This window comes from Microtus pennsylvanicus, chromosome 3 (genome assembly GCF_037038515.1).
Source record: "Microtus pennsylvanicus isolate mMicPen1 chromosome 3, mMicPen1.hap1, whole genome shotgun sequence".
Classification (NCBI taxonomy): domain Eukaryota; kingdom Metazoa; phylum Chordata; class Mammalia; order Rodentia; family Cricetidae; genus Microtus; species Microtus pennsylvanicus.
In genome coordinates this window covers 80,299,027-80,319,701 of record NC_134581.1, presented here as the reverse complement: position 1 = coordinate 80,319,701, position 20,675 = coordinate 80,299,027, and the positions used below count along the sequence as shown (strand labels likewise).

The window sequence follows — 20,675 nt, the reverse complement described above, 5'->3', positions numbered from 1 at the left end:
ATACGGTACAAATTATTTTATAAACATATATATATATATATACATACATATATATATCAAAGTAATCATGGGTATAGATGAAATGATGCACACAATTTTCAGAGACTGTTTTTTAAAGATTTATTTATTTATTATACATACAATGTTCTGCCTGCACACCAGAAGAGGGTACCAGATCTTATAGATGATTGTGAACCTGATGGGAATTGGAAGAGCAGCCAGTGCTCTTAACCTCTGAGCCATCTCTCCAGCCCCATTCAGAGACTATTAAGCATAGAGTATCTTGAACACACTGAGATTAAGTTGATAATAATGATTAAGATATACTAATTTTATTAAAAATTGAGCTCAAACATTTAAGGGACCCCAGATGTAGAAGTCACTAGGGTCACAGCTGGGTGGGTGATACATGCCTATAATTTCATCACTCAGAAAGTTGATGCAAGCCTGGCGGTGGAGGCGCACGCCTTTAATCCCAGCACTCGGGAGGCAGAGGCAGGCGGATCTCTGTGAGTTCAAGACCAGCCTGGTCTACAGAGCTAGTTCCAGGACAGGCTCCAAAGCCACAGAGAAACTCTGTCTCAAAAAAACCAAAAAAAAAAAAAGAAAGAAAGAAAAGAAAAGAAAAGAAAAAAAAAAGAAAGTTGATGCAAGAGGACCACTGAGGGTTGAGGGTTTGAGACCAGCCTGGACTACAAAGTAAGTTTTGGTCCTGGAGAGATGGTTCGGTAGTGAGGAACAGTAGTTGCTCTTTCAGAAGATCGAGCTTTGATTCCTGGCACCCAGGTAGTAGCACACAACTATCTGTAGCTCCAGTTCCAGGAGATCTGACATCCTCTTCTGGCCTCCTCAGGCACCGTGTTCTTGTGCTACCCAAAGAAACGCTCAGGCAGAACACGAATACAAATAAAATAAAAACGGAGGGCTGGAGAGATGGCTCAGTGGTTAAGAGCATCACCTGCTCTTCCAAAGGTCATGAGTTCAATTCCCGGCAACCACATGGTGGCTCACAACCATCTGTAACGATCTACAAACACACACAGATTGAATATTGTATACATAATAAATAAATATTTAAAATAAAACGGAGCTGGGCATGGTAGCATATATCTCTAATCTCAGTACTTGGAAAGCTGAGGCAGGCAGATCCCTATGAGTTCAAAATCAACCTGGTTCATACAGCAAGCACCACGCCAGCAAAAGCTACATAGTAAAGCTACAGGTAGCTACAAAGTTACATAGACCTTGTCTCAGAAATAAGTAAACAAACAAACAAGCAAATCTAAAAAAGAAAAACAAATTGAGTTCAGCCAGCATGGGCTACACAATGAGACCCTATCTCAAAAACTTAATGAAACAAACCCCTATTCAAGAATTGCGTTTAGTGGGGTGGTGGTGGTGGTGCAAGCCTCTAAATCCCAGGCAAATCTCTGTAAGTTCAATGCCAGACTGGTCTACAGAGTGAGTTCTAGGACGGACAGTCAGGGTCATTACACAGAGAAACCCTGTCTTGAAAAACCCAAACAAACAAACAGCACTCGGGAGGTCGTGGAAACCAGGTAGATTTAAGCTCAGGTCCAGTCTGCTGTATACAGTAAATTCCAGACCAGCCAAGGCTTCATGGGAAGATCTCTAAAACTCAATAATATGTAATAATGTAATAATAACAACAATTAATAGAGATGGCTCATACAACAGCATCTCTTGTCCACATTACAGGATTAAACAAGATGTTTCACATGGAATGTGAAGTATGTGTGGTAGCCTTTAATTCCAACATGTAGAGTTCAAGTTCATCCTCTTATGTTGTCGTCCTGAGCAACATAAGACTCTGTCTCAACAGTACTTTAAAAAATGAGGAATTAGGGCTGGCGAGATGGCTCAGTGGTTAAGAGCATTGCCTGCTCTTCCGAAGGTCCTGAGTTCAATTCCCAGCAACCACATGGTGGCTCACAACCATCTGTAATGAGATCCGGTGCCCTCTTCTGGCCTGCAGGCTTAATAAATAAATAAATATTTTAAAAAATGAGGAATTAGCTGGGCAGTGATGGCGCACACCTTTAATCCCAGCACTTGGGAGGCATAGGCAGGCGAATCTCTGTGAGTTCGAGGCCAGCCTGGTCTACAAGGGCTAGTTCCAGGTCAGGTAACAAAGCTACAGAGAAACCCTGTCTCAAAAAAGAAAAAAGAAAAAAAGAGAGAGCGATATTACAGATAAACTTAAGTAGGCAAGATGGCTCATTGAGTAAAGGTGCTTGCCTTGTAAGCTTAGCAACCAGAGTTCAGTATCCAGTGATCGTGGGCACACACCTTTAATCCCAGCACTCGGGAGCAGAAGCAGGGGCACCTCTCTGAGTTCCAGGACAATCAAGGCTACATGGAGAAGCCTAGTCTTGAAAAACCAAAAAAAAATAAGCCAACCTGAGTTCAACTTTGGAACTCACATAAAGATAGAAAGAGGGAAGTTAGCCTGTTCTATATAATGAGTTTCAGGCCAGCCAAGGCTACATAGTGAGATAATCTTTTTAAAGAAAAGTGTGTGTGTGTACGTGTCTCTCTGTGTGTATGTGTGTATGTGTGTATGTGTGTATGTGTGAATCCTACTCCATCCACAAAATCTACAAAGCTGTCCTGATGTCTATTTACATGCTATGCACTCTCCAAACAATAAATTATTTGAAAATCCATTTACCGCAGGTAATCTTGGCCAAGATTTAAAGCATAAACTGTGGAATAAAGCTAATCTGATTTTGAACTAGGTTGAAGTAGAACAGGTTATTTATTCTTTCAGGAGCCTCTCTGTCTGTGTCCGAAGACTGGATAAAATCTGCTAGAGACAAGCTGAGGACCAGGGTAGCCTGCGGCTTTAATCCCAGCACTCTGAAGGCAGAGGCAACAGATCTCTGTGAGCTGAGGTGAGCCTGGTCTAAAGAGGGAGTTCCAGGTCAGCCAAAGCTACCGAATGTGATCCTGTTTCAAAGCAAAAACAAAATAAAACAATAAAATAGTTGACATTCGAGTCACATAAGGAGACACAAGTGTGTACTGGGCCCTTGCTGCACACACAGAGCCTGTAGTGAGAGTCACAACCAGTTATATGGCAGGCTGGATTTCATGTTTATGGCAGGATACTTGTTTCCCTTCATTTCTTCCGTGTGGTATATGAGAGAAAGTGGTGTTAGGATGGCTTACATGTATGTCTTCATGTTTAAGGGAAGCAATTTATACTTGGCTACAGTTGGAAAGGCAAAATACTATCAGTTTGGATCATTCTGGTTTCAATTTTCCTAAAAATGTGGTAAGCACATTCAAGTCTTGAGCAATCAGGCTACATACTGCAGCTTTTCGTCATGTCGTTGCTTCCAAGGGGGCCGTTTTTTGGTGGCCTTTCCATGTAAATTCACCATTCTTTCATCCTGAATAATTTTCTTTCTTTCTTTCTTTCTTTCTTTCTTTCTTTCTTTCTTTCTTTCTTTCTTTCTTTCTTTCTTTTTTCCTTCCTTCCTTCCTTTCTTTCTTTTCTCTTCCATTCTTTTCTTCTCTCTCTCTCTCGCTCTCTCTCCCTCTCTCTCTCTCTCTGTCTCTTTGTCTTTCCCTGCCTCTTCCCTTTTTTTCTTTCCCCTTGAGACAGAATTGAGAGCCTCATTTCTAAGCTGGCCTCAGGCTAATAGCAAGCTTCTTTCCTTTGCCTTCCAAGTTCTGGGATTGCACACAGAAGCCATCAAACTCAGCTAAACTATCTTTAAAATTTCATATTTTGGGGTGTTTGTTGGCTCGTTTGTTTTAAAACAGATCTCAATGTGGCCTTGGCTAGCCAAAAACTTCCTTTGTAGACCAGGCTGGCCTCACAGACATTCACCTGTCTCTTTCTCCCAAGTGCTGGTATATTAAAGGCGTGTGCCACCACTCCTGGCCCTGAAAGTACACACTTTAAACTAGGTCCCAAGGCACCGGAGCAGTGCCTTTCCCTGCTGAGTCATTGGTTTCATTGTGTGTTTGCTTGTTTATGGTTGTTGTCGTAGTTGTAATGTTGTGCTAGAAACTGAGCCCAGGGCCTCACAAATGCCAGGCAAATGCTGATGGCACATTGCCCAGTGACTATCCTAAAAATGATGGACTTGCTGCTTTTCTTTTTTGAAGGTGGAGTTTGGATATGTGGGTTCCAGGCTGACCTTGAACTCAGTGATCCAGTCCTGCACCACCACCACCACCACCACCCTCCCTGAATTCTAAAGTTGGGTGGAGTGGCACAGGGCTATATTCCCAGCACTCGCAATGATGAGGCAGAAAGATCACAAGGGTGAGGCTGGTCTTGGCTACAGAGTGAGACCCTATCTCAAAAATAAATACAAGGAGGCTGGAGAGATGTGGCTCAGAGGTTAAGAATGTTTGCTGCTCTTTCAGAGGACCAGGGTTTGGTTCCAGCACTCATGTGGAGGCTCATAACTCTCAGTAATTCCAGTTTCAGGGCATCTGAACTCTTTTGACCTCCACAGGCATGAGCCATATACATGATACATACAACTACATGAATATAAAACACTATAAACATAAAAAACTTAAAATAAATACATACATAAATTCTATTTTTCTAACTTTTTTTCCTAATACTTAAGTTCTAAAGTTTAACCTTTTAGAAAGGAAAAAAACAAAAAACAAAGGGCTGTCCACCCTAGGCTGGTTAACTTGGTATTTGCATATTATCTAAAAAGTTATGGTAATTTGAGTAATTTCTTCGGAATTGTCTTCAGTTGGTGGTACCACACTACTCTTATGAAACAATTCCTTATGATGACTCAGCAAAACATTTTACAGATTAGTACCTGGGCAACCTGCATGTGCTGAGCCTGGTGATGCAGGCTACGGTCCATGCTACTCACAGGGCTGAGATAGGACTGAAAGGTGAAGGCCAGCTTCAGCAACAGAGGGAGCACAAGGCCAGCCTAGGCAGTTGGATAAAAGATGTGTCAAAAATCTAAAAGATTAGCCGGGCGATGGTGGTGCATGCCTTTAATCCCCAGCATTCGGGAGGCAGAGGCAGGCGGATCTCTGTGAGTTCAAGACCAGCCTGGTCTACAGAGCTAGTTCCAGGACAGGCTCCAAAACCACAGAGAAACCCTGTCTCTAAAAACCAAAAAAAAAAAAAAAATCTAAAAGATTATACACACATATAAGTTATTGTTACCAGAGAATACATGTACATATGAATCCTGTTCGTACTCTACACAGAATATAAATTTGGGCACCCTGACCTTTCTATACGACCTGAATCTGCCTTATTAGATTCTCGTTAAACAGCAAGGGTGTGACAGATTCAGATTTTATGGATCTTGGGTCTCTGAGATAAAAATGATAAATGTTCTGTCACTTCCAGGCTTAAGAATCCTAAGTGGGGGGAAGGCAAGGAAATGAGATTGTAGATAAAGGACAAAAAAATAAAGTCCTACACATCTTATTTAACCTCTAAAGCTCTTAAGTCTTTGCACTATAGGAAGAGAACCAAAAGGTCCAAGTGGTTTTTTTTCTTTAATATTTATTTATTCATTATGGATACAATATTCTGTGTGTATGTCTGCAGGCCAGAAGAGGGCACCAGACCCCATTACAGATGGTTGTGAGCCACCATGTGATTGCTGGGAATTGAACTCAGGACCTTTGGAAGAGCAGACAATGCTCTTAACCGCTGAGCCATCATCTCTCCAGCCCCCAAGGTCCCAGTGTTATACACACTTGTAATCACAGAACTCAGGAGCTGAGACAGGAGGATGGCTGTGAGTTTGAGACCACCAAGGCCTATACACTAAGTACCAAGCCAACATGGTAAGACCCTGAGCAGGGCGGGGCGGGAGGGGGGGCTGAAATTATCTCTACGTCAGCACACAAGAAAATGTCTGGAATTTAAATTCCGATCTGACTCCAAAGCCCAGGCTCGGACCCCAAAGCAAGATGGTGTGCTCCATACTGATAAGGCCTTCCAGGGACTAACACTTCACAGACTTCAGGATTCTGAGATGCTAGGAAAGCCACACAGTCCAATTCATTTGAATGTGATTTAGTTCCCTTTCCTACCAATGCTGGGATTTTAGGAAGTGGAAAACAAAATGTTTTAAAAAGACAGATACTCCAGCCAGACCGAGTTTAAATTCCTGACTTCAGGAAAGCACGCTTCTCATAAAAGACTTGGTTCATTCCTCTCCAGAAGAGAAGAGGAAACACAAGAAACGGGGCTTGCTGCAGAGCCCATTCCTGCTTGAAGGACACGAACTACATGGGATGCCAGCGAATGTCCGTGGTCTTCAGGCACACGAAAGCACAGACAGGAGTCTTCTGTGCTGGCTGCTCTGCTGGCCTCAGCAGACTCCAGGAGGAAAGGCAAAGCTTACAGAAGGACGTTCCCTCTGGAGGAAGCAGAGCTACAAGGATCCAAGTCAAGATGGCAGGGAAGCCATCCCAGTAAATACATTTTAGATTAAAGGGGAAAAAAACAATCTGACCATGTGGTTTGCCAGTTGAATCATTTAACCTTTCCTCATCTACAAAAAGAAAATCACTATAATTCTTACTTTTATTTTTGGTGTTGTTGTCTGTTTGTTCTGTTTGTTTTTTGGAGAAAGAGTTTCTTTTTTCTTTCTTCCTTTTTTTTTTTTTTTTGAGACACGGTTTTTCTGTAGCTTTGGAGCCTATCCCGGAACTAGCTCTTGTAGACCAGGCTAGCCTTGAACCCACCTGCCTCTGCCTCCCACGTGCTGAGATTAAAGGCATACACCACCACCATCCAGCCATATAATTCTTACTTCTTAAGATTTGGGACTGGAAAAAAAAAAGATTTTGGGCCGGGCGGTGGTGGTACATGCCTTTAATCCTAGCACTTGGGAAGGCTGAAGCAGGCAAAGCCAGCCTGGTCTACGGCACTAGTTCCAGGACAGCTAGGGCTGTTAAACAGATAAATCTTGTCTTAAAAAAATAAAAACAAAAAAAGATTTGAGTAGAAATTTTTGTTGTTCTGGAGACTGGGTGTCACTATTAGCTCAGGCTCAAACTCATGATTCTCTGGCCTTTACATTTTGAGTGCATACGTGCACTTATGACCTCGTAAAGAAAATTAAATGAGTAGTGTGTGCCACTTAAAATAGTACTTAGCAGCTGAGCGGTGGTGGGAATGTCAACTGAGAAAATACTTCCATCAGATCAGCCAGTAGGCAAATATATGGGACATTTTCTTTTTTCCCATACAGGGTTTCTCTATGTGGCCTGGGCTGTCCTAGAACCCACTCTGTAGGACCAGGTTGGCCTGGAACTCACAACGATCCGCCTGCCTCTGCTTCCAAGTGCTGGGATTAAAGGCGTGCACCACCACCGCCCGGCCCTTTGTGCTTTTAATAGATAGTGAGAACACAGTTCAAACCCAGAAGACATTGTGAGCAACCAGAAGCAGAGGTTAACTGTTCTACCATCTAAAAACTGTGCATGTGTGTGCATATAGTGTAATATATTTGCAGTCAAGCCGGGCGATGGTGGCGCACGCCTTTAATCCCAGCACTCGGGAGGCAGAGGCAGGCGGATCTCTGTGAGTTCGAGACCAGCCTGGTCTACAAGAGCTAGTTCCAGGACAGGCTCCAAAGCCACAGAGAAACCCTGTCTCGAAAAATCCAAAAAAAGAAAAAAATAAAAATATATTTGCAGTCAAGTGTGCCTGTACACTTGCAGAACTCGGAGGAGGGTGTCGAGTATCAAAACCGTATCTCCTTGAGACTGGACTTTAGCAGTAATTAGGCCACAAGTCCCAGATATATATGTGTTCTGGTCACACTGATCCCCTATACCCCCCCACTCTTTTTTTTTTTTTTTTTGGTTTTTCGAGACAGGGTTTCTCTGTAGCTTTGGTGCCTGTCCTGGAACTCGCTCTGTAGACCAGGCTGGCCTCGAACTCCCAGAGATCCGCTTGCCTCTGCCTCCTGAGTGCTGGGATTAAAGGCGTGCGCCACCACCACCCGGCCCGCATCCTTTTTTTGAGTATCAGAAAAGTTTACTTAGTAAAAAGTTTCATATGAAAACATGACCCAATTCTACAGTCAAGCAGGCTCTTTGGGGAGGGGTGTGGACTGCTGTGCTCAACCACCATTGTTACTTTCCAAGGCTTCACGCTCGATGCTGTTGCTTTCTCGAATGACCACTGTGCTGATGTTATTCTGTTGCCCAAGGATTGCCATCCCCACACACTCATCAACCACAAAGACTCATAAAGGGATCAAATGCTGTCGTAGTTCCTGTACCTGTCTGCCACCATTTAACATCAATGATAAATTTCTGCAGTTCGAGAAGGTGGGCTGTACTCACGACAGCTCCTCAGTGGTCTTAGCAGGACACAATGACGAAGGAAGAAGCAGTCCCCTCACCCACTCTTATCCCCTTGCCCACCTCATTCGACAAATCCCCACTCTGGGCTGGCTAGATGGATGGTTTGGTGGTTAAGAGTATTTACTGATCTTCTGAAAGACTGAATCTCAGTTCCCAACACACGTCTCAGGGGATCTGACACTCTTATGCCGTCGTTGGGCACCCCCACACAGGTGACATATGTTCACACAGTCACAGTTATAAACATAAATGTTTTTTTTAAAGGTCCCCATCCCACTGTCATGTCCTTTGTTTTTACTTTGGGGTCCACCGGGCTTGATCAAGGCTGCCTTTGTGGGCCTCATATGGAGTTATCCTGGAGCCTGGTTTATTCACCAGTGGTCAGCCACTAAAGACTTCTGCCCCAGCCATCCAAACCATTTGCTCCCCAATATGTGACTGAATATTTAGAGGAGCGAGCTTGTGTGGACCCCATGCAGGCCATGCCAGCCACTGACATCATGAGTGCCACTGCCTGTCGTGCCCAGAAGCATTTCCTGATCCTCTGTCCTATCATCTGACTCTACTTCCTCCCCCCCCTCTTCCCTGAGGTTTCCTGAGTCTTGGAGGTGGTATGATGTCCCTTTAAGGTTGAGCATTCAGCATCTGCTTGTTCTTAGCGGAATGACCAGTCTTGAGTCTCTGCACCAATCACCCTTCCTCCAGAGGGAAGCATCCTGATCAAGACTGGGGCAGCACTGTCTCTAACTCCCTGACCGCAGGTCCTGAACATCCCCCCTCACCCCCTCCCTTTTCTCTCCCTTGAGATTATAGGTTGATAAGTGAGATTATAGGTTGGCTCTAGAGGTGCCTTGGCTGGAATTGTCCTCTGATAAGATGAAGTCTGGAGCCACTGAGATTGCACCAGAAGGTTAGTAAAAGTTTTTCCCTTGTGAATGGGGTTTCTAGTGAAATTCCTGGAAAGGGAGGGCAGTAAGCAGATGTTAATTTGGCTGGAGATCCTGTTTTTCCACAAGCAAGCGGCTACAACTGGATTCCTAGGTGAGGAGGGGCTTCTCCCTTCCTCACAATTTCCTGTCTTCCTATCCAGCCTGGCTTTTACTTATTTTTGAGACTAGTTTCACTAAGATGCTCAGGCTAGCCTTTGACTCAGGGTTTCACTAAGATACTCAGGCTAGCCTTTGACTCAGGGTTTCACTAAGATACTCAGGCTAGCCTTTGACTCAGGGTTTCACTAAGATGCTCAGGCTAGCCTTTGACTCAGGGTTTCACTAAGATGCTCAGGCTAGCCTTTGACTGGCTAGTCCAGGCAGGCCTTGAGCTTTCTTCCTGTTTCAGCCTCTATAGTAGCTCGGGTCGAAGGCCCTCACCACCCGACCTCCCAGAAAGAACACTTGTCAAACAGACTCAGGCTCTTCGTTTTGAAAATTTTATGTACAGGTTGACAGTCTCATATATTCCAACCCGGGTCTGTCAGAACTTTTGGTCCTCTACCTCCTGAATGCTGACTGAAAGTGTGGGCCACCACACCCAGTTACACTGAAGCTTAAACAAGCAGACGGAGGCGAGTCTAAGGTGAAGGCGCTGTGAGGTAATTGTGTCTCACGTTTCTAATGTGGGGTAAGAAACACCTTAGAAATGCCCTAAGAGACAAGCACGTGACATGCATTTACATTGACATGAAAAGCTTTGTATTAAAACGATCTTCTCAGACAGTAACAAAAAGGACACCCCCCCCCCCCGGAACTCCAAGCCACCATTCCTCCCAATATACAAATACAGAAGAAAAAAATGCCTTTATGACTTTGCTTCAGTAATTACTGGCTTTGCTAAGGACAAAGGCACCCCAGTCTTCTGACAGCCTTGCTCACGTGGTCTGGAGAGCATCCAACTCAAACGCCGGAACTAAAAGCTGCAGCAGCGTTCTTTTAAAGAACAACCTATCTGTAACTAATAAATGGACGTCCTGCCCATCGGAAAGGACACGTGGAAGGTGCGGGAGCGACGGACTTGGGGTGACAAGGTCCCGAACGCCCTGCCTCCATGCCGTGCAGTTTCACAGGCCAAGCGGCCGCTCCGGCATTGTCACGTTTTCAAGGACTCGGCGCGGCCGGGCGTTTAGTTTTTGGTAAAAGTCAAGTCAGGGGAGACATTACCTCATGCTGCTGAAAATAAAAGGTCGAGATCACACAATCAAGGACACAGGGCTGCCGGAAACGAGGGCTGCCAATGTCCAGGTCTCCCTCAGGGGGGAAAATGCCCTTTTGCACATTCTTTTTCACAGAGAGGTCTGGGGGACAAGAGGGACACAGGCCACACCGTCCCAGCCCGGAGGTGGGGAGGGGCGCTCGGCTCTGGGCTCAGCCACGGGGACGGGGCCATGTCTTTCACTGAGGGTCACGGACGAAGACCCTGGGGAGCTGGGACAAGGCAGGCACGTCTAGCCTCCGCACCGGGGGCTGCGGACCGGCGCGCCCCATTTCGCAGGGAGACGGCGCGGCGGCCGAACCACCTCCTCAACCCGGAACCCCGAGCCAGCTACCCTAGCGGTGTCCCTCAGCCTCAGGCGCAGACACCGGGGGTGCGCAAAGCCTGAAGACCGCAGCCCGCTGGGCTGAGGGAGAAGCACCGAGCCAGGGTGGGGGAGGGGCGCAACCTTCGCGGCCATTTTGTCCTCGCCCCACTTCCGTCTTCTTTTCCATGACTCCCCCCTCCCCCACATCCCTCCCAGGCGCTGCTCTCAGGCAGCCCGAGGTCTCCAGAGAGCCCAGATCGCGGAGAACACGGCTCCCATTGGTCCGCTGCGAATGGACCCGCCTTGCTCCCTCGGCTTCCTTCCGCCCCCACCGGCTCGCGCCGACCCGGCGCGCACGCGCACACTCTGCCGACCCCCTCCCCTCCCCCTCTAGGCCTGAGTGACAGCGGACTCCCGCGCGCGGGCTCTCGGCGCCCCGCCCTCCCCTTTCCCCCGGGCCGTTCCGAGAGCGGGGGCGAGCATGAAAGTTCCAGAACGCCGCGGTCGTGCGTCATCGCGCGGTGGGGCGGGGCGGAGGCGGGTGTTAGGAGAGCGTCTTGGCTCTTGATTGGTGAGGTCTGAAGAGCCCCTCCGTCTAATGGCTGAGGAGCCATGATAGGCAGCGGGAAGGGGCGGGATCCTTCTGGAAGGTTCTAAGACTGGGTATAAGAGACAGTGAGGCGGGCGGAAACCGGTCTCATTGAACGCGGCGCCAGCTTTGGGGGAAATCGGTGCGGTGTCCTCGCCAGCACAGCCGGGCCTACACGCGAGGTAAGGCCTGGGGCGCGGGTGGCGGCGGGTGGCGGGCATGCTGCAGTGCCCGGTGGGCGCCGGGGCGGTTGCGCGGCCCGGGCCGCTGTCCCGGGAGACCGGGGCTGCACCTAAAGTGGAGAATGGGTTTAGGCAGGGCGGCGCCGCCATGGCCTGGAGGTTCCGCGTGGCGGGGGAAGGGTGCCGCAGCGGCGTGGGCCGCTCCCATTATTTGGGCTGCGGATTTGGCACCGCAGCCTTTACCTTGGCTGCAGGCTAAGCGAAATTTGTATTTTTCTTTCTGGGTCCCGAGGGGAAGGGAAGCTGCTTGGAGTAAAGGAGACGGGCGCATCTGGCGCCCGCAGTGCTCGGCCCTGGCGGCGGCGCGGGGTAGGGGGGATGGGCGCTCGGAGTTGGGGCCACGTGCTCCACCATTGTCGCAGAGCTTCAGGACAGATGGTTCCTTGAGCCAGGGGCGGGTTCTGCCAGGGCTGGCACGGCCACCGCGACTGCGGCAGCGCTGTCCCCAGCCTCCTGCCCGGCTGCGGCTGGTGGGTCTGGGCTAGGGAAGAGTCTCGATGGCGGCGTGGAAACCGGGAGATAGGCCGCTTAGCCGTTCTCGTGTTCCATTTTCTTTCAGCAACCATGTCTAAGGGACCTGCAGTCGGTATTGATCTTGGCACCACCTACTCGTGTGTGGGCGTCTTCCAGCACGGGAAGGTGGAGATTATTGCCAATGACCAGGGTAACCGAACCACACCAAGCTATGTGGCTTTTACTGACACGGAACGATTGATTGGGGATGCTGCGAAGAATCAGGTTGCGATGAACCCCACCAACACAGTTTTTGGTAAGTAGCCAGCTTTTAATGCGGGCTGGGAAGGTTTCTAGATTACTGCAACCTGAGAGGTTAGCGTTGCGGCTGACGTAATATTTGTTATTAATTATGGGCCATTGCTTTCTTGCTCCGAGAATCTTAACTCGCTAACCCGGATGTCAGGCGCCCCCCCCCCCCCGTGATAGGGACCACTCCCTTTAGTGTAATCCCTCAATCTGTTTAATGGTGGGTTTTAATGAAGTCCATTTATCTTGCAGATGCCAAACGTCTGATCGGACGTAGGTTTGATGATGCTGTTGTACAGTCTGACATGAAGCACTGGCCCTTCATGGTGGTGAACGATGCAGGCAGGCCCAAGGTCCAAGTAGAGTACAAAGGAGAGACAAAAAGCTTCTACCCAGAGGAGGTGTCCTCTATGGTTCTGACTAAGATGAAGGAGATTGCAGAAGCTTATCTGGGGAAGGTGAGTTTTAACAGGTGTCATCTGGGATGGCTCTTTTAACTCTGAAAATCACTGTTCAGTGCTGGAATTTGCTAAGCTAACAGTTGTGCAATTCATCGTAATTTCTAGACGGTTACCAATGCTGTGGTCACAGTGCCAGCCTACTTCAATGATTCCCAGCGGCAGGCAACAAAAGATGCTGGAACTATTGCTGGCCTCAATGTCCTTCGAATTATCAATGAGCCGACTGCTGCTGCTATTGCCTATGGGCTAGATAAGAAGGTATGTGTGCAAGCACAGATTGCTTAGGGTTGGTTTGCACAACAGAAATAAACGGCTGAGCTAAAAATTTTATTCAATTTCAGGTTGGAGCTGAAAGGAATGTGCTGATCTTTGACTTGGGAGGTGGTACTTTTGATGTGTCCATCCTCACAATTGAGGATGGAATTTTTGAAGTTAAATCAACAGCTGGAGACACCCACTTGGGTGGAGAAGACTTTGACAACAGGATGGTCAACCATTTCATTGCTGAGTTTAAACGAAAGCACAAGAAGGACATCAGTGAGAACAAGAGAGCTGTCAGGCGTCTGCGTACTGCCTGTGAACGGGCAAAGCGCACCCTCTCCTCCAGCACCCAGGCCAGTATTGAGATTGATTCTCTCTATGAGGGAATCGACTTCTATACTTCGATTACCCGTGCTCGATTTGAAGAATTAAATGCTGACCTGTTCCGGGGCACTCTGGACCCTGTAGAAAAGGCTCTTCGAGACGCCAAACTAGACAAGTCTCAGATCCATGATATTGTCCTGGTGGGTGGTTCTACCAGAATCCCCAAGATTCAGAAGCTTCTGCAGGACTTCTTCAATGGAAAAGAGCTGAACAAGAGCATTAACCCTGATGAAGCTGTTGCTTATGGTGCAGGTAAATACAGCCCTACATACCTCGATAGTACCTCTTTAAAGAAGTCCCTAAATCATCTCGCTGTGATGATGGATCCAAAACCATTCGTAGTTTCCACCAGAAATCCTGTGTTGGCTAGTTCCTTCCTTGGATGTCTGAGCGAGTGAAATGTGTTGAAGAGGTTGGAATTACTTAGGGTAGGCTTTTCTAACTAACATTTTTCCTTTTGTAGCTGTCCAGGCAGCCATTCTATCTGGAGACAAGTCTGAGAATGTTCAGGATTTGCTGCTCTTGGATGTCACTCCTCTTTCCCTTGGTATTGAAACTGCTGGTGGAGTCATGACTGTTCTCATCAAGCGCAATACCACCATCCCTACCAAGCAGACTCAGACTTTCACCACCTACTCTGATAATCAGCCGGGTGTGCTCATTCAGGTATGTTAACGGAGTTTTTCTTTCTGTATGGAGAACCCAGGAAAGTCTCGCTGTGATGATGGATTCCAAAACCATTCGTAGTTTCCACCAGAAACCCTGTGTTGGCTAGTTCCTTCCTTGGATGTCTGAGCGAGTCAGTTTTCCCTAATTGAGCTTAATCTACAGAACTATTTTAAGTCCAACCAATGTCTTAATTATATCTTTGATTTTCCTCAAGGTGTATGAAGGTGAACGAGCCATGACCAAGGATAACAACCTGCTTGGAAAGTTTGAACTTACAGGCATCCCTCCAGCACCCCGTGGTGTTCCCCAGATTGAAGTCACTTTTGACATCGATGCCAATGGCATCCTCAATGTTTCTGCTGTAGATAAGAGCACAGGCAAGGAGAACAAGATCACCATCACCAATGACAAGGGTAAGTATGGACATTACACCTGCTTTCAAGAGGTCATAACTTAGTCTTAACCAGGTTTTTAAGACTTGCTCATATTTTATGACATTTTAACAGGCCGCTTGAGCAAGGAGGATATTGAGCGCATGGTCCAGGAAGCTGAGAAATACAAAGCTGAAGATGAAAAGCAGAGAGATAAGGTTTCCTCCAAGAATTCCCTGGAGTCTTACGCTTTCAACATGAAAGCAACAGTTGAAGATGAGAAACTTCAAGGAAAGATCAATGATGAGGACAAACAGAAGATCCTAGACAAGTGCAACGAGATCATCAGTTGGCTGGATAAGAACCAGGTAGGTATTCTGCCAATAATTGGGGGTAGATTAATGTTCAATAGGACTGGGCTGAGTAGGGGTCACTATGATGAATGGTCCAAAACATTCGCGGTTTCCACCAGAAGTCAAGCAATGTTGGCAGTTACCTTCCTTGGATGTCTGAGTGACTCAAAGCTAAGGAATAGATAGGTTCCTGTTACCGCATAGGAAGATGAACTGTCGGTAGACCTTTTATTAAATTGTTAATTTTCTCCACAGACTGCAGAGAAGGAAGAATTTGAACACCAGCAGAAGGAACTGGAGAAAGTCTGCAACCCTATCATTACCAAGCTGTACCAGACTGCTGGTGGGATGCCTGGAGGAATGCCTGGCGGCTTCCCTGGAGGAGCTCCTCCATCTGGTGGTGCTTCTTCAGGGCCCACCATTGAAGAGGTGGATTAAGTCAATCCAAGTAGAGGTGTAGCATTGTTCCACAGGAAATATTTGAAGGACCCAAATTTAGCAAGTTACATGGCAGTTTCAAATTCAAACTGCTACAATAAATTTACTGGGCATTCTCAATACTTGAACATAGAACGTGTGCACAGTGAAGTAAGCATTGCACTTTATAAGCACTGTATCCTAAGTGGAAAATGCAATGTCTATAATAAAACAGGTGGAAAATGGAATGTCTAATAAAAATATTTAAATTGGCACCATACAGTTGTTCTGACTGATTTTAACTTGTAGTTAGGTGATTTTTGATGCAGGACTCATGATCTTTCTAAATGCTGGTATGAGGCCTATACCACCAGTACCTGACACTGGTTTAGGGTAGAGACAGTTTAGCCTTAGACTAGAAATTTAAGAAATTTAACCTTGGGAGAATAAGGTTGAGTGAGCCCCATGTCTTGGTTTCAACTTGCAGATTTTCATGGATTTGACCATATTTAGTTTCTGTTTTTGAGGACAAAGCTGAAGGTACAAGGTTCTTGGGAGTGGGGGGGCGGCAGCGGCGTTGTGACTTGGCAGAGGCCTCAAGTTGGGCAGTTTGTATGCCAAAGGTGATCTGGATCCCAGGAAATGATAGAGTAAGCTGCCACCTAGTGGTAAGCCTTGTTCCCCAAGTGGCAGACAGTTGTATGGTAAGGTAACTACTTACAGCAACCTAGCCTGATGTTGCTGTAGTGCTTACAGAGCTGCTCTTGTAAGTGACACATTGCATGGAAATCTGTTTTTTTTCAGCCCATTAGTGTAAACCTGGCAGGGCTAGGGTTACAATGTTGCAGGTCACATTCCCACTTGGTTGAACCAGCTATTCTACATACTAGGAAAAGGTACACACAGCCTATTGTGCTGCATGTTTAATTTTTACTTGGGCTACTTGGTATTGTTTCTCAGGTCAGACCTTGTTTTCCTATGTAATGAAATGCTTTTGAGGCTTAGGTAAAGTGAAAGTAAGTTGGGTGGTGGCAGTACATACATGGCAAGTGGATGACCCAGCGTGGTCTACAGAACTAGTTCCAGGACACAAAATCCTGACTCAAAGCAAAAAGTAAAAAACAGCATTGTAGTTAAACTGGGAAAATGTATTAAGGCTCTAAGCAAAACTAGAGGACAGGATGTTCAGGGACAGCATTATTCCTGCTGCCATTTACTTTGGTCCCTAAATCCATTACAAGGAAAGTAATTTCAGAGTTCAGCATGTTACCGTAGTCTTTCCTGGAAGTACTGAGGTCACTGGCATTACTAACAAGCCAGGCTTTAGCTAATTTTATATTTCTCTGAAGTTCCTCCAGTAACTTAATTTTTCTGGCTTTTTGAGACTGGGTTCATCTGTATAGCTTTGGAGTTTGCCCTGATCCCTGGTAGATCAGGCTGACTTTGAACTCCAGACCCTTGCCTCCCAAGTGCTGGGATTAAAGGTGTGCACATGTTAGTTCAAGGCTTTAGACTTGAGTCTAGTTCAGATGGAATGGAGCAGTGTAGACAGGTAAGACCTGCTTTATATGGTCCTGTCCATACTGATTTTAAGACAGCTTTGTCCAGTAGATGGCAGTAGCTAATTATAAAGCAACAGCCAGGAAATTTTTCTCTTGGTTTTTCCAAGGCATGATTTCTTTGCATAGCCCAATCTGTTGTAGATGGAACTGTACACTAAGCCCTCATTCAGATCTCCCTACCTTGGTATCCTGAATATTGGGATTAAAGACTTGAGCCACCATGCCCAGCTGGAGCAATTTTGTTGGGGGTGATTTTTGCTTGTTTTCACATGTTCCACATTTAACATTGGCAACATGACGAAAAATGGTAATGTTAGGCCGAGGCAGGCCCTCATGTCCAAGCATATGAGCGAGTGCCTTGCTAGGGATGGGGTGGGGCATGGCTTGTGTAGAGAGTTTAGTGTGTGAATGGGAATAGACTAGAGAGAATCAAGTGGGGTAGGAAAAGCAAAGGCTTGGTGGCTATGAATAAGTTCCGGTCTTAATTTAGCCTTTGAATTTAAGCTTATTTCTGAGCTGACCTTTGGAAAGTCAGTGTGCTGGGAACTGAGGCTCAGGTGGTAATGCTTGACCAGCAGGGTTCATTCCTGGTGCCAAATAAAACTTGGTGTGACTGTAGTGTACCAGTAAGGAGCTGTGAGAAGTTTAGCAGCATCTGTAGTTGTGAGTTCAAGGTCAACTTTGGCTGTAACAATCATCTCTAAGAAAAGACAACAGCTGGGCAGTGATGGCAGTGAGGCAGAGGCGGGAGGATCTCTTGAGATTGAGGCCAGCCTGATGGAGCTGGTTTTAGGGCAAGTTCCAAAGCTACAGAGAAACCGTGACTCAACAACAACAAAAGTTCATATACCATCTCCTTTACTTGTTTCAATATTTTGTGTATATTCACAGAACGACGCAAAACAATTTAAAGAACCCTATACCATTGCTGTTTATTAGTCCTGAACTCCCTTAGCTATCTATTTGAACATTTTGCAGACATGTAAGCATAACACATGAGCTTTTGTGACTACTTTGCATACCTAATACCGAGTGAATGTAGGGGGAAAGAGCAGAGAGAGATACAAGTGGGAGAGAACTGTTAAGGGTATTGGGATGGTGGAGAAGGAATAGAAATGAAAGTGTTTTTCCTATTTATAAGTAGCTAAGGCGGGGGGAGGTGCCTCATCCCTTAAATCCAGCACTGAGGGGGGAGATGTAGGAGGAAGGCAAGTCTGAGGGTGTGGTGGTATGCCCTATGTTTTGATCTGCATTTGCAGTGGGGCTCAATTCAAACCACAGTTTCCACTCTCAAGTGGGAAATACTGGGCAGACTTGAAAAGAAGGCCAACGACAAGCAAGAAACCAGTTGAACCTTGGGAAGTTCAACAGCTTTTTTTGTTGGTTCAGTATTTCTCCTGTGCCTGTTGTACCCTCTAAAGGTGTGCAATGCTGAGCAAATTACTTTTCTGAAACTACCTGAAGAGTGGAGGTTAGGCCGGGAGGTGGTGGTGCACGCCTTTAATCCCAGCACTCGGGAGGCAGAGGCAGGCGGATCTCTGAGTTCAAGACCAGCCTGGTCTACAGAGCTAGTTCCAGGACAGGCTCCAAAGCCACAGAGAAACCCTGTCTCGGAAAACACAAAAAAACAAAACAAAACAAAAAAAAGAGTGGAGGTTAGAATACTCGATCATCAGGAGAATGAAGTGAGCCAGGATGTGCAGCTGACTTGGGAGAGGGCTCAGTAAATAGGCCTATCATTAGCTTTGAGTAAACACTATTTCCTAAGGGGGCCATAAAAAGCACCAAACACACAGCTTAACAACAGATTCCTTGTCTCCAGAGTAGGTAGGTACTGGAAGTCTGAAGTCAATGTTTGGGCAAGAGTCATACTTGCCAAGGAGGGGACTCTCCTGTCTCTAGTCACCTGGCTGTCATATTGTGCTTGTCAGTGTGCAAATTTAATATTTTAGAAGCATGACCCTAAACGTTCGCTTCTCTGTAAGGACCTGACTTTCAAATTTGCAAAGTCACTCTCTGAGGTTCTGGGATTAGGATTCAAGGACAGTTCAAACCAGAGCCATCAATCACATCCCTGGTTGTGATGGGGAAAGAATCTTTTCCAGTTCTTGTTTGAAAATAGAAAATGAACCCTTGGACAAAATCTAAATATGTGAGATGGAGGGAAAGGCCTTTCGGCTGGAGTCTTTCTATGGTGCTGCCCCCACAGCAGGCCATCGGCTGGGGAGCTCTTTCCTCTTCCTCCTTCATCATCCCTGCATTGTCCCGCTGGATTCCCAAACAATGCCTAATTCTATTATTTCCAGTGATTTCCCCGTGGATGGCAGTTTATTTCTGTCATCAAGTCTCTGATGAAATGTTTAGTCCAATCCCAACAAATCGTGTATAGTGTTAACATGTCACAAGCTGCCCGCGGCCTGCATTATGTGGTAATTTGGAAGCGAGAGAAGTGATAATATAAGGCCAGTCTTCCTTTGTGAGCTCGCATTAATGCTGAAGCTGGTGATGTCAATTGACAGCCCATCGATTTGGGCTAACAGTGCACGGAGGGGGCAGAATTGGGGCAAGGCAGGGAATAAAGGCTATCGACATCCAGTCACCAGGATCCCGGCAGCTTTTAATCTATTATTGCCCTCTTTTAATGCAACTCTCCTGTCAACTGCATTTCCTTCTACTAGCCCTGCCCGCTGAGCTGAACTGTGAAGCCAGTGGGGTGCCACCCCCAGAGTGGCTCAAAGTTCCCCAGTATTGATTCTCTGATGCTCTGGGGTGTGAATTATAATTATTTCATTAAGCCCTTTAATGGGTATCAACCATGAACCTTCCCCAGTCCAGGCTGAGGAGGCCAGGGCGAGGTCCACATCATTAATCTATGTTCATCTCGTTGCCACCAATTGTCCAACTCTCGACCCTCATTTATTTTTTTTTCTCCTATTATCGCGTCTAAGGTTTTAGCTGGAAGCGGGTCGATCTACTCGCAGAGAGGAACTGGGAAGAGGAACTGGCTGATTTGGGGAGACTTGAGGGGAGGCCACAGCTGAGCAGACTGCAGAGCTGGCTATTCACACTAAGGGACTAACTTAGCATCCCTCAGACCAGAGCTGCCTAGCTCTAGTTGGCTTGTGCAGGGAGGTGACACAGGAGATCTTGGGACAAAGCAAGAAGGCTGGTAGCCCCTTGTAACTGAGTCCTGTGTGGCTTAGGAATACTCCACCCCCTCGCTTAAGTCATCATCACTTGCTAGGGTGTCTGTAGGCTCAAAAGAATGCCTTGTGCCTGCAAGCAGCTTAGGTTGCAAGAAGTGGGAGAGGATGAGGATAATGGCGTTAAGTGTTGAGCGAGTCATGGAACCCAACAGAAGGAACACTGGACCCACACTTGGATGAAGGAGGCAAGGCCTGCCTGGAGGAGCCAGTGCCTAAGACAGCCCTAAGGAGTGAATGGGAAGAGTTGGAAGAGAGAGGAAGGGCATATTGATCAGTGGCAACAGTTGCTGAAAATGATGCTGTGCAGGCACCTGAGATTTGGGGACCTTAAGTAACCTTGGCTCTCCCATCCGCCCCACCCCATTTTTAGCAGCACTGGGTTGAACCTAGGGCATCATGCACAGAAAACAAATGTCCTGCCACTGAACCCCAGCCCTCCACCCAATTCATCTTCTAATCCACCTCTCTTTGCTGCTGAGTGTTAGCAAAGCCTTAGCAAAGCTCAATACTCTTCATGTGGCATTT

At 46.6% G+C, this 20,675-nt stretch overlaps 1 protein-coding gene and 2 non-coding genes across 3 annotated transcripts; all 3 read left to right on the top strand.

The window, feature by feature from the left end:
• The first annotated feature begins 11,328 nt into the window (after positions 1-11,328).
• Positions 11,329-15,660, top strand: Hspa8 (heat shock protein family A (Hsp70) member 8). The gene is made up of 9 exons (XM_075966283.1): positions 11,329-11,644; positions 12,264-12,473; positions 12,719-12,924; positions 13,033-13,185; positions 13,269-13,824; positions 14,036-14,238; positions 14,456-14,654; positions 14,748-14,980; positions 15,221-15,660. The coding sequence occupies exons 2-9, from the start codon at positions 12,269-12,271 to the stop codon at positions 15,401-15,403; spliced, it is 1,938 nt and encodes a 645-aa protein (XP_075822398.1). The 5' UTR covers positions 11,329-11,644; positions 12,264-12,268; the 3' UTR covers positions 15,404-15,660.
• LOC142847482 (small nucleolar RNA SNORD14) lies at positions 13,882-13,966 on the top strand. Its single transcript, XR_012910229.1, has one exon. It is a non-coding gene; the product is annotated as a small nucleolar RNA SNORD14 (small nucleolar RNA).
• LOC142847481 (small nucleolar RNA SNORD14) lies at positions 14,286-14,371 on the top strand. The gene has a single exon (XR_012910228.1). It is a non-coding gene; the product is annotated as a small nucleolar RNA SNORD14 (small nucleolar RNA).
• Positions 15,661-20,675: the final 5,015 nt, after the last annotated feature.

Coding starts and splice junctions, on each gene's coding strand:
- Hspa8 (XM_075966283.1), top strand. CDS start 12,269: ATGTCTAAGGGACCTGCAGTCGGTATTGATCTTGGCACCACCTACTCG. Junction 13,186..13,268: donor CCTATGGGCTAGATAAGAAG/GTATGTGTGCAA, acceptor ATTCAATTTCAG/GTTGGAGCTGAAAGGAATGT. Junction 14,981..15,220: donor GTTGGCTGGATAAGAACCAG/GTAGGTATTCTG, acceptor TTTTCTCCACAG/ACTGCAGAGAAGGAAGAATT.